The sequence below is a fragment of the Sminthopsis crassicaudata genome, chromosome 1, assembly GCF_048593235.1.
Source record: "Sminthopsis crassicaudata isolate SCR6 chromosome 1, ASM4859323v1, whole genome shotgun sequence".
Classification (NCBI taxonomy): domain Eukaryota; kingdom Metazoa; phylum Chordata; class Mammalia; order Dasyuromorphia; family Dasyuridae; genus Sminthopsis; species Sminthopsis crassicaudata.
The window spans coordinates 131,220,142-131,233,936 of record NC_133617.1 but is presented as its reverse complement, the minus strand read 5'-3'; the positions used below and the strand labels follow the sequence as shown (position 1 = coordinate 131,233,936).

The window sequence follows — 13,795 nt, the reverse complement described above, 5'->3', positions numbered from 1 at the left end:
TCTAGAGACAAGAGGTAGTGTTTGATGTCAAATTTAAACTCGGGTCTTCCTGACCACAGCACTCTAGAACTATAGAAGGCCAGTAAAACCAAGGTGGGAAAAAAAAAAAAACCAGTAGGTGAAAAAGCATAATTCCAGGCATGGGATCAATAAGTGGAAAGGATGAAAGTTTGGAGTTAAAATGTCAGGTTGAAATAATTTTTAGTAGATCAGCACAACTAGATTACAGAGTGTGAGATAAGCAGAGTAAAACATAAGATAAATAGAATAGTAAATAAAAAGTCCATACTCTAGACTCATAAGTTCCACCAGGAATATCTCAGTGAGCTCAAAAAAAAAAAGATTCCACATATCCTAACTTTTATTAGTAGCAAAGAAGGGGAAGCAAAGTAAATATCTATCAATTACTATCTATGTTTAAAAACTTTGGGGTACATGAATTTAATGGACCAACAATGAATATGAAGTATTCATAGAAGCACTATTATATCCTATGCAAAACAGATTTTTATGCTCTTAAGGAGTTTGCAAACTAGATAGGAAAAACAAAAATGTAAATAAATACAACATATGTAGAATATAATTGGTAGGAAGAGGAGATGAAAATCAGGAAAAGTTTTTTTATAAGATACAGTACATGGAATGACCCTTGATGGGACTTAACAAGGCTAAAAAGCAGAGGTAGACGTTCCCAAAATGTGGTTCCTTTCCAAAAATCCTCCCCTTTTCAAATATGTCTATGTGAAGCCAGATATTCTTCAACTACTTCAATCAAATAACAGATTGGAGAATCTAAAGTGCAACTGATGAGAATCTAGTTGTTTTCTATTATGTCAGACATTAAAAAAATTTGTAAAAATAGGAAAAACATTTTTCTCACTGGCCCTGATTTGTTATGTATTTGACATGTATCACTTAATAAATTGATATATATGGAAGCCTAAACTTTTGTTTCCTTAGTCATTTCAAATTTCACTTCCTAAGGCTTTGTGCTGCACCTATTCTCTACCTCCATACTATAATTAAACAGTGCCCAAGACTTCAAAAATATCAACTCTAAGCAACTAATTCCCAGATCTATATATCCAAGCTCCTGTCTTGCCATCAGAAAGTGCCATTTGGATAACTTGAACTTAATGTTAATTGATTGAGATAATTGGCTAAGTACCTGATGTGTTCCTTCAAAACCTCTCTTTCTGCCAGGCACCACTTATCTCCTAGTCATCCAATCTTAATCTTCCTTAACTTTCACTTACTCTAAAAATCCAATCTTGTAATTGATAACCTTCATATCTCTGGTTCACAACGTCTTTTTATTCATAAAGTCACCATTTTGGTGGAAGCTTTCATTAACTCAAGCCTAGATTATCATAATAATAGTCTACTAACTGGTTTAAAGACCTCAAGTCCCTCTCTTTAACAATCCAGCCTCTTCATCGGTGCCAAAGAGACTTTCCTAAAATGGACATCTGACTTTGTAACCTCTATCCCATGCAACAAAATCCAAAGTTCCTATTTGGCATTTAAAGCCCTTCATAGCTTGGTCCTTTTTTCTCCAATCTGCTTATACTTTATTCTCACTTTACATTACTCTATGAATCCAGTAGGCTACACTGGCCTTCTTTGTGTTTCTCCCACAAGCTATTTCGTACCTTTCCACTGGTTGTCTCTCGAGCTTGGAATAATCTGCTTTCTATATTATATTGGGTTCCCAAGAAACAGGTCAAATTCCACCTTCTTCAAGAACATTCTTGTCCAGTATTACTCTAGCCATATCTCTCTGAGATTACCCTCAATCTTTACACTTTGTATATGTTTTGTATGTATATAATTGTTTGTATATTATTGCCACCTTTAGAAAATCAATACCTTAAGGCCAGGTATTTTTTTTTTTTTAAGAAAATGTTCTTTTTATCCTCACTGCTTAGCACAGTACACAGCACACATTAAGTTATTTAATAAATGTTTATGTTTTAAATTGGGACAGAAAATCTTTCAGAAACAAGTTATGAGGAAGTACATTTCAAATATGCCAGATTACTTGTGCAAAGGCATGATGATAGGAAGTAGTGTTAGGTATGAGGAAGACAGAGGTCACTTTAGCTGAAATAATGCATTTAAAGTTCTTTATGATCTGGAGTCTTCCTATTTTACATATTACTCCCTTCCACACTCAGTGATTCAAGTAACTATTCAGGTTGGTTATTCCTTGAATACTAAAGGCTAATAATAACTCTCCTTCCATCTCCTTCTGCTTATGTACTACCTAAATGCTCTATTCCTTTCTTCTTTACCTTGCTTTTCTGATTGCACTATTGCCAACTTGAAGGCAGTACTTCTTTGCAGCATAGTGAACAGAATGCTGTAACAATACTTATTAGCTGTTTGACCTCAGGCAATTCATTTAAAATTTCTTAGGATAAAACTTCTAGTAAGATGTGTGTAATGTGCTTAAGAGATCACAGTGCCATGAAACCATCCACTTTTTCTTGGAATACTAAAAATTTTTCGTATTTCCCTCAGAATATCTCCTTGCCACTACTACATATCAAATTTAATTTTTATACATGTTACACAAAGAATAAGATTTTTAGTCTCATGGGCCTGTCAGAGAATTCCTTCAACTAAGAGGAATAGGACTTTTTGGAAGATAAGCAGCTGTCAGGAGTTTGATGATGTCAGGTCAAAAGTCAAACCAAACCTATTAGTTTGCTAAGGAAACTGGGGATAGCAGGTTCAACTTCCCAAGGTACAGATTTTTATAATTTTTAAGGTCCACTTAAATTACATGACCAATGAACAGCATTTTATTATAAGTTGGGTTAGATAAGTAACATTTTTTATAGAAAAGGGAATGATAGTCAAAGTAGGGGAAAGATCATTAAGGGAGTAAAAAAAAGGAGCTAAGTTTTCTGGGGAAGTATTTCCTACACCGCAGACAAAAATTATCTGAAAAAGATATTCCCGTTCAAGAATGAGAGGCATGGGAGGTGACTAATTACTTTTTACAGTTATGAAAGAAGTCCTTTTAGGCAAGACTGCAGGGACAACCAATAGTAGTAGTTAAATAGTAGACAAGACTATCTGCTTTATGCAGCTATTGTTTTTTTCTTACTTTTTACTATTAGACTACCAGGTGATTAGGACATTTCAACACTGTTACTCCATCAATCCGAATTAAATAATTATGGTTTCTATTTTTCCCCTTATAGACTCTGGCAATGTAGTGAAACCTGGAATTACTTCCATGTAATTTCACTCAGGGGTCAAAGTCACCTTTTAAATAAACTCCATAGCATTCAAAGCTCTTCATATCTCCCACTCCCCTTTCTAGTCGAATAACTCACAAACTTACCTCCCCACATACTCTATTATGTAGCAACACTGGACTCCTTTACTATTTCTCAAACAACACTTTAAGCTAACAAATTCTGGCATTTTCAATGGTTGTCTCTCATGCCTGATCTCATCTCTGATTCCTACTTCATTTCAATTAAAATTCTACCTTCTACAGAAAGTCTTTACCAATCCCCTTTAATTCTAGATAATTAATTGCAATTTATGCTGGGAATGAATTTGTACATAATTGTTTGCAGGTTGTCTCCCTTCATTAAACTTTGAGCTCCTTGAGAACAGGGGCTGTCTTTTTCTTTCTATCTTTAGCACTGGAGTTTATCATATAGCACTTAAAAATAAAAATGCTTATTGCCTAGCTCATCTATAACAAATTCCTAAGATTGCCAGAGGCATATTAGAAATTATTTGCCCATTTTCACAAAGTTAAGTCAGAGATGGGAATTAAACCTAGGCCTTCAGGATTCCTAGCTCAGCTATTCTAACCACAGATTTTTTTTACCTCACATTAAATAGCGCATTAGTTTTTCTGATTGCCCTGTGAGATGCATAAGCATTATCATCAGAGAAGGCAAGATCATTCAGACATCTACCAATTATTAGAGAAAGGAAATGACTATGCCTTCTGGCTCCAAATCCAAGTAACACACACACAAATCAAAGTTCAAAATTTGTGTAGCTCAGGGGCTAAGGAGAAAAGATTTATTCAGGGGTTCTCAAACTACTGCCCTCGGAGGACGTTTATTCGGCCCAGCTGGGTTATGGCAAATGGGCTGAGGGGCGGAGACAGGGTGAGTTTTTGTTTTTACTACAGTCCGGCCCTCCCACAGTCTGAGGTACAGTGAACTGGCCCCCATTTAAAAAGTGTGAGGACCACTGGTTATTGGTTAAAACAGTCTTGGACAAAAACAGTCTTGGACAATTGATCAATGATGGACAGAATCAGCTAACTGGGAAATGAGTGTAAACTGTTTGCATTATTTTCTTCCCAGGTTATTTTTACCTTCTGAATCCAATTCTTCCGGTGCAACAAGAAATTCGGTTCTGCACACATATATTGTACTAGGATATACTATAACATATTTAACATGTATGGGAATGCCTGCCATCCAGGGGAGGGGGTGGGGGGAAGGAGGGGAAAATTCGGAACAGACGGGAGTGCAAGGGATAATGTAAAAAAAAATTACCTATGCATATGTACTGTCAAAAAAAAAGTTATAATTATAAAATTAATTTTAAAAAATAAAGTAAAAAAAAAGTATTGGACAGTTTTGTTTATTCTGTCTTTATTTAGAGTTACAAACTTAACCAAGCACATTAACAAACATACAGGCCAAGAATGGCTGAAACAACCACATCTGGTGTTTGTGTTTTTTAAATAAAAAGCACATAAGCCTCCAAACAGGTTCTGTAAAATCAGTCTATCGTTACCAAGTTAATATAGAGATAACTTTAAAAACAAGAGGAAAACATTTTTCAGGGAATCTAATTCTACAGTTTACTACTTGAACTAAGCAGACACACCCACACACCAAACAGCATGTAACAAAACAATTTTTTTTTCTTTAAATAATTCTTTTTCAAGCACGCGGAACAGCAAGTGCATGAGAATGCAGTATCTCTACACAGAACATACATATATTAAAAGGGAAAGGGAAGTGGTTAAACAACCTTAGCGCACCTACTCAGAAAACCACGTATACAAATTTCACCAAAACTAACCCATACTGCACTGCTTTACAATTCTCTACACAGTAAAGAAAGCTGCGCTAACAACTTGAAGAAAATTTTTTTTAAAAGTTCCCAAGCATTCTAAAGAAATGGGATAGGAGGGCAGGAAGAGGAGGGAGGAAAGAGATTAATCGAGTAACTGACAAGAGGCCACAAAAGTTCTAAGTATGTAATCATCCGCAAGAGAAAAAGACGCCGAAATTTAGATCTGGGTGCAAGGACAACGTTAAGACTACAAGAAAGACGAAGATCAGACCTTTCCTGAGATTTAAGAAGTACAAGCAATTTTGATCCCTCCTGTCCAGCTCCAAAACTCTTAAAGCGACGCCCCTTAGGAGACAGACAAGGCCCTCGACGACAGTCCTGGGTGGCCGCGGAGACCTAGGCCCAAGAAGCCTAAAGCATACCCTAGTCCTTTCCCCACCGACCCACGCCCTCTCCGCGTCCCCCGGGTTGAAAGCACAAGCCGGGCCCGGCGGAAGGAAAACCCGCCGGCCCAGGCGCCTTACACGTGTAGAAGGCCTGAAGCCCCCTCCCACAGCCAAGCAGACAGAGCAAAGGCGGCGTGGACTCCCGGGCCTTCCTTGGAGCCCTGGCCGGTCACTCACCTCTTTGACTGAAAGAAATTCGAGCAGCGGGAAGACCAGATGGCGATCCAAAAAGTGCGCGATACGAGTAGTCAGATCGTACTCCGCCATCTTGCCGGGAAAAGGGAGGAACTCCTCGCCAAACTTTATCGATATCTTTGTAAAGCGAACAAATCCCCGAATACGCTTGCGCAGCTAGGCTGGGAAAGGGAAGAGTGAGGCGATTACGGGGCGGGGCTTTCCTCCCCGGAGGGGAGACGAGAATGTCGGCACGCTTGCTGCGCAGGCGCCTAGCCGGCCGCCAACTTCCAATTCTTCTTTATGTATACCCAGGAGCCTTAGATTTGCTCTCTGTGGAACCTGGTAGATTTTTCTCCTTCCCTTTTCTTCCCCCATCTGTTGGATATCTTCATTCTCGAGCTTTTCCCAGGAGGAGCTGCTTCTACTGACATTCCTGGTCCTCTTTGAAGATGCTTTCTGCGAACGAGATCGCGCGTAGAAAGTGTCCCTATCCCTGGGATGGGGGAGGGAGGAAGCTTTTTTTTTTTTTTTTAATTATTATAATGTATTGTAATTGTAATGTTTATTTATTTATTTATTTATTATTTTAAAATTTATTTATTTTTAACACACATTGCTTTATGAATCACGTTGGGAGAAAAAAATCAGAGCAAAAGGGAAAAACCATGGGAGAGATTTTTTAAAAAGTGAACATAGCGTGTGTTGATTTACATTCAGTCTCTTTTTTTTCCCCCTCTGGATGCAGATGGCATTTTCTGTATAAAGTCTATTGAGATTGTTTTCTATCACTGAGAACCAAGCCTTTCAAAATTGATCGTCTCGCTTTCTTGCACAGTGTATTCCTGGTTCTGCTTGTTTTGCTCAGCATCAGTTTATGTAAATTTTTCCAGGCTTTTCTATAATCAGCATTTTCATCAGTTTTTAAAGAACAATAATATTCCATTACCATCATATACCACAACTTGTTCAGCCGTTCTCCACCTGATGGGCATCCGCTCATTTTCCAATTCTTTGCTACCTCAATAAGAGCTGATGCGTATTTTTGAGCATGTAGGTCTTTTTCTTTTCTTAATGATTTCCTTGGGAAACAGATCCAGTAGTGGCTCTGCTGGGTCAAAGGGTATGCACAGTTTTATAGCCCTTTGGGCATAGTTCCAGATTGTTCTCCAGAATGGTTGGATCAGTTCACAACTTCACCAACAGTGTATCAGTGTCCCAGTTTTCCCACATCCCCTCCCACATTCCTGCATTATCTTTTCCTGTCATTTTAGCCAATTCCAGAAGTATGAAGTGGTACCTCAGAGTTGTTTTAATTGAATTTCTCTAATCATCAGAGATTTAGAAGATTTTTTCATATGACTATAGATGGCTTTAATTTCATCATCTGAAAATTGTTTGTTCATATTTGTCAATTGGGGAATGACTTGTATTCTTATAAATTTGACACAGTTCTTTATGTACTTTAGAAATGAGACCTGTATCAGAAATACTGGCTGTAAAGATTTTTTCCCAGCTTTGTACTTCCCTTTTAATCTTGTTTCTGATGATTTTGTTTGTGCAAAACCTTTTAAATTTAATTTGACCAAAGTTGTGTATTTTGCCTTTCTGGATGTTCTCTAGTTCTTCTTTGTTCCTCTTATCTCCAAAGGTCTGATAAGTAAATTATCCCTTGTTCTCCTAATTATTTGTAGCACCCTCCTTGCATCCATTTTGATCTTGTTTGAGAGGTACATGTGAAATGTAAGTCTATGCTGACTTTTTGGCATATAATTTTCCACTTTTCCCAGCAAATTTTGTCATATAGTGAGTTCTTATTCCAGAAGCTGCAGTTTGGGGATTGCCACAGGCCTTAATGTATCTAATCTATTCCACTGATCCACCACTCTATTTGATACTTAGCTAGTACCAAATGGTTTTGATGACTGCTGCTTTATAATGTAGTTTTAGTTTTAGTATTGCCAACACACTACCCTTTGTATTTTTTTCTCATTAATTCCCTTGATATTCTTGACCTTTTGTTCTTCCAGATGAATTTTATTGTTTTTTTTTTTTTTCTAGTTCTATAAAATAATGTTTTGGTGGTTTGATTTATATGGTACTCACTGAACAAGTAGACTAATTTAGGCAGAATTGTCATTTTTATTATATTAGCTCAGTCCAGTCATGAACAATCGATATTTTTCCAGTTGTTTAAATCTGCCTTTATTTGCGTGAGAAGTGTATTGTAATTGTGTTCATATAATTCTTGGGTTGCTATGCTTTCCACCCCAATGTCTCAAGAACACTTATTGTTAAAGAGAATGTAGTTTTGCAAGGACAATTGGGCTGGGCACTTGTGGGTGGGGAATGACCAGTAATTTTACTTAGCAACTCTGCTATATGATCCTTAGAATGTAAGCTCATTGTGGGCAGTAACTTTTCCTTTGGACCTCCAGCTCTAAGATTGACCCAGGGCTCAAAATAGGTTATTATTAAGTGCTTTTTGGATTAAATTGAAATGCATTTTTGACATAAATAGTAATAGTCATAAAACATTTTTATAGTGCATTAAGGTTTTACAAAGTACTTTAAACACATTCTTGTTTGAGTCATACACTAGCACTTAGGCAGGTTGATTCTTCTTTTACAGCTGTGGAAACTGGGCTAAGAAAGATTAAACGACTTCCCCAGGATCTTAGCTAGGGTACAATTTATGTGTTTTATAGGATAGTTGTGAGGCAAGGACTTTATAAAGCTAAATCATGAATTTGTATGAATTTTATAACTAGAAAGCTTGAATTTAACAAGCTTTTAAGGGCCTATGGCATCCTATAGGGGTACAAAAATGAAAAAGAATATTGTCTTTCAACTCTGAGATACCACTACACACCTGTCAGATTGGCTAGTATGACAGGGAAAGATAATGCAGAATGTTGGAGGGGTTGTGGGAAAACAGGGACACTGATACATTGTTGGTGGAGTTGTGAAAGAGTCCAGCCATTCTGGAGAGCAATTTGGAACTATGCTCAAAGAGTTATCAAACTGCATACCCTTTGATCCATCAGCATTACTACTGGACTTATATCCCAAAGAGATCTTAAAAAAGGGAAAGGGACCTGTGTGTGCAAGAATGTTTGTGGCCCGAAACTGGAAACTGAGTGGATGCCCATCAATTGGAGAATGGTTGAATAAATTGTGGTATATGAATGTTATGGAATATTATTGCTCTGTAAGAAATGACCAGCAGAATGATTTCAGAAAGTCCTGGAGAGACTTACAGGAACTGCTGCTGAGTGATATGAGCAGGACCAGGAGATTGTTGTATACTTCAACAACAATACTATATGATGATGAATTCTGATGGATGTGGCCCTCTTCAACAATGAAATGAACCAAATCAGTTCCAATAGAGCAGTAATGAACTGAACCAGCTGCACCCAGAGAAAGAACTCTGGGAATTGACTATAAACCACTACATAGAATTCCCAATCCCTATATTTCTGTCTGCCTACATTTTTGATTTCCTTCACAGGCCAATTGTATACTGTTTCAAAGTCCGATTCTTTTTGTACAGCAACATAATTGTTTGGACATGTATACATATATTGTATTTTTATACTTTCACATATTTAACATGTATTGGTTAACCTGCTATCTGGGGGAAGGGGTAGGAGGAAGGAGGGGAAAAGTAGAAACAAAGGGTTTTGCAATTGTCAATGCTGGAAAATTACCTATGCATAAAATTTTTGTAAAAAAAAAAAAAAAAAAAAAAAAAAAAAAGAGTATTGTCTTTGCCCTCAAATGTAATGTTTGGTCTAGCTTTCTGGAGATCCTTTGGATTGGCCTTTGTCTCAGCAGGATAGACACCATTAGAATGATTAAGAATAGAATCCAGATTCTTATTCTGGCCCAGTCTTGATCTAGTGCAAGAGGCATGCAAACCGCCACGAGGTTGGTCAAAGATAGAATGGCTATCTTCCAGTCCTTCTTAGCCCTTATATACCTTATTGAAATTACATCATTACAGCATACTGATTATGTGTGAATTAGAGAGCCATTGCCCATCACCATACTAATACTAAGTATATATGTGAACTAGAGAGCCATTATCTCATCAATTCTACTGATACTTGTTTCAAGTATACTTCTCCAGAGTTTAGGCTCTCTACACTCAAAGAAGTCACATTCTTTGCAAAGATTATTAATCAGCAGGTGAGTGTACAACATTCAGAGGATAGATGAACTTGAGGAAAAAGTTAAATGATCATTTTAATTAATCTCTGTCTGAAAGTTAGCTTTTCCCTCATTTATTTTTTTAAAAATCCAAGAAAAGGTCTATAGGTTTAACTGTCCATGGGATTAAAAAAAAAAAAATTCAGTTCTAATGGCATATACTAAAATAAGTTTGCCAAGGAGATTTATTGAGGAACTATTCAAAGAAAAAAAAAGTTTTTTTCTTTTTTGAGTTAAGTGACTTGCCCAGGGTCACACAGCTAGGAAATGTTAAGTGTCTGAGACCAGATTTGAACTTGGCTCCTCCTGAATTCAAGGTTGGTGCTCTATCCACTGTACCACCTAGCTGCCTCCTATTCAAAGAAAATTTGAGGAGGAACAGATCACCTTTATTAGAAGAAAAGATTTCATGAAAGAATTGGAATCTAAATTAAGCACTTTACAGGAATCTTATTTGAATAGGTAATAGTATTCTTCTAATAATAGTTTAAATTACAGCACTTGCTGTTATGGGCCAGATTTCTGAACTTGAAACAAAGGATTCTTACAAGGTACTGGAATTGATAGAGACAATAGTTATCTAATTTAGCATGGTTCAGTATGAACCTACAAGGAGATGTTATGGGCCAGAACTTGAAACAAGGTACTTAGGGGAATTGAGGAAACAATGGTTAAATCTAGTTTAGCATTAATTTAATCCTACAACTAATAATGGTTTCCTAATGATATATACTCAGTGTAGAGCATATAAACAAGAAGCTCTCAGGGCCAAATAAAGCAAGCACACTAGAAGCTCTCAGAGGCTGAGACAGATTCATTCCATTGTCCAACTTTGTGGTGGCTGGAGGCTGAAGGACAAACCTTTGGATTCAGAAGGATTCAGAAGCCAAAGAAGGAGACAGGAGCTCAAACTTTCAGAATGAAGGAGAGAGAGAGATAGGCCTCTAAGAAAGCTAACTGGGCCCCAGGAAAAGAGATAAGACTTTGAAGGAGACAGTAACATCTGGCTGCACTTGTGGTGATTATTGAACTGAAACAAAGGCTGCTCCCAGAGACCCCAAGAAAACCTCAACAGTGAACATTACATTTTAGAGAGAATATTACATTTACAATGTGCCAGGCCTTGTGCTTTCCTCACAATAATTCTTCAAAGTAGATGGTATCCCTATTTTACAAATGAAGAAGTTGAGGTAAACAGAGGTTAAATGACTTGAGAGGGAAGAACAAGTTGCTTAAAAGTCACAACTTGGTTCATTTTATACCTAGATAAGCATCCCTTAAATAAACCAGACAAATAATCATCTAGGTTTTTCTTAAAGATTTGTGGTGAGGAGGAATCCTTTTATCCAGCTATCTTCTAGATAGCTGCTGTTATTGGAAAAAAAAATTTTTTCTTGCAATCCCCCTAAATCTGCTTATTGACAACCACTAACTACAACCTGCTTCTCAGGGGCCAAGACAGGCTATGTAATTGACCATGAAGTATTTTAAGCCAGATTATAATGTCTGGGCTAGCTCCATGGAAGTATAATGTCAGGTTAGACCCTAGAAGGTCTCAGGATCAGTCAGAGTCAGGATCAATCAAAGTTCTTGGTCTTTAGAGGTAGAAGTGAAGGAGGCAGGCAAAGTGCCACGTGGCTTGCCAAAGATGTATCCTGGATTCTGGAGTCCGGAGTCTCCAGCCTTAGCACCAAGTAATCCCAACTTCTCTCCCTCAGCCCTATGATCCTTGCCTATGATTACCTCACCACCAAACATTCAGCAAGCACCAAAGGTGTATATAGAACCCTTATCTCACATCGAATAGGTAATTAACCTTAAGTGCTCAGTTGTCTGATTCAAGCACACCTTTTCAGAGTTTCAGCCCTCTACACCAGCTAGCAAATTTTTCATTAAGATTTAAACATAGCTATTTTCTTCTACTGATCCAGAAGGTGTTAAATGAATTCAGAGAAAAGAACAAAAGATTGGGGTTGTTGGTGAGCAGATAGTCCAGAGAGCACAATGAGAGGAGTGGGTGGGCAATTTCTGGAGAATTGCAAGTTTAAGAATAATAGAAATAAGACATTGGACAGTGGTGGACAGAGAATGGATTTGAATAAATGACAGCCAGGATTTCAGAATCACTGGGTTATGAAGTATATGATTAGGGTAAAGCTTATTAGTCATTGAATCATTGAGTTTATTATTCCTTTCCCTTTTAAAAATTGTCTTTAGCTATTTCTACCCAACACAAATTTCTCAACATCATAAAATAGCATTTTATATTTACAGGTAATTTATTATGTGGGCTGATCTAACTTCACAGGTTTTTAAAGCTTTTTTGTACTTATTTATATGTTGGAAATAAGGCATAATTTTAAAAATATTCATTAATGTTAGTGGTGGACAATGATTAAAATTTACAATTTTGAAATTTCTGCTTGTTCAGTTATACAGATGTTAGGAAGAGGTCTGTTCTATATGGAATGCTACATTTTTCTTATATGAAGGCTTTAATACTGCAGAAGAGATTCTCTTGAGTATCTGGCATCTGAATATGGCTACCATAATGTAAAGTAAAATAGAGAGCTTCCAACCTGACTTTGTGTAGAGGATAGCCAGGATTAAAATCAAATTATAATTACTAGATAATTACCTTACTTTAATATGATATTATATCTAATGATATAATATTAAAATAATACCAAATAATTACTGATATAATTATCTACTGGTATGTATTACATGTCAGAATTATTTTACAAATGGAGAAAAATATATGTAACAAGAGATGTAGTTACACAACCTAGCTGGCATGAAAAACAGAGGGACAAATCAATTGATGGAGTATCCCAGCTCTAGAATTAGATTTGATTGACAGATTTGCAGGATTGTTGTCATTTAAAATACATATCCCTGCATATAAATCATAAAAGATAAAATAGGTAATTGAAGGAATCCAGTGACTTTCAGGATTGTCCCTATTACCTAGCAATGTTGGCATTAGATTAATAACAAAGAATTTCATTGTTGGTGTTTCAAGGTCAATGAAGTTCTAGATACTGGGAAATGATAACATCCAGAGCCTAGAGCTAAAATATTCTGCTGTTTTGTTTCCAACTGTGTCCAGGTGTATCATTCAAGCCTCTATAGTACTTTCTAAATTAGTCATGAGCTAACTGCACTATTTATTCTCATCCTTGCATGGAAAATATGAAGTCTCTGTATATTAGACAAATATTTTCCATGTTAGCTCTTATCTTCAAGATGGTAACTGAGCCACAGCAAGGGCAGAAATAGAGGGAAGTGGGTAAGGGGTAAAAATGTGGCCTAGAAAGGTTGTCCCACTTTAATAGAATCTGACCCTGGGATCAAATCCAGTGGACATTCTGTATTACATTTGAGTAGTGCTTCTGCTTGCTGTACTTTTTTATCTGTTCTGTTTAAACTTTTTTTTTTTTTTTTTTTAAACATTGGACAGGGTTAGATTGGCCACTGTGAAAAGAAGAAAAATAGTTGTCAGTGGGTATGATCTGTGATCAATTTGGTCATTATAATTTCTTGGCATTCAGTTTTGTTTTAGTTTTCATTTACATCATTTTATAAATTACATGTGATGGACAATAAATGCTGGGATATTTTTTAATATGTCAGAAAATCAGCATAGACCTATCTCTCATGTCTCATATCAAAATAAGGTCAAAATGGGTACATGATTTGGACATACAGGATAATTCCATAAGTAAATTAGGAGAGCAATGTATAATTTACCTATTAGATCTTTAGAGAAGGGAGGAATTATATGATCAAAGAACTAGAGAACATTATGAAAGGCAAAAATAAACAACTTTAATTAAATTAAATTAAAAGGTTTTTGCTGAAATAAACCAATACAAACAAGATTAAAA

At 36.5% G+C, this 13,795-nt stretch overlaps 1 protein-coding gene across 1 annotated transcript in view; it reads right to left on the bottom strand.

The window, feature by feature from the left end:
• The window catches only part of EIF3E (eukaryotic translation initiation factor 3 subunit E), a 44,056-nt gene extending 37,867 nt beyond the window's left edge, over window positions 1-6,189 (bottom strand). The window contains exon 1 of the mRNA XM_074267059.1: window positions 5,694-6,189. Within this exon, the coding sequence (XP_074123160.1) occupies window positions 5,694-5,783 (90 nt within the window). The 5' untranslated portion in view covers window positions 5,784-6,189. The remainder of the gene's footprint in view (window positions 1-5,693) is intronic.
• Window positions 6,190-13,795: the final 7,606 nt, after the last annotated feature.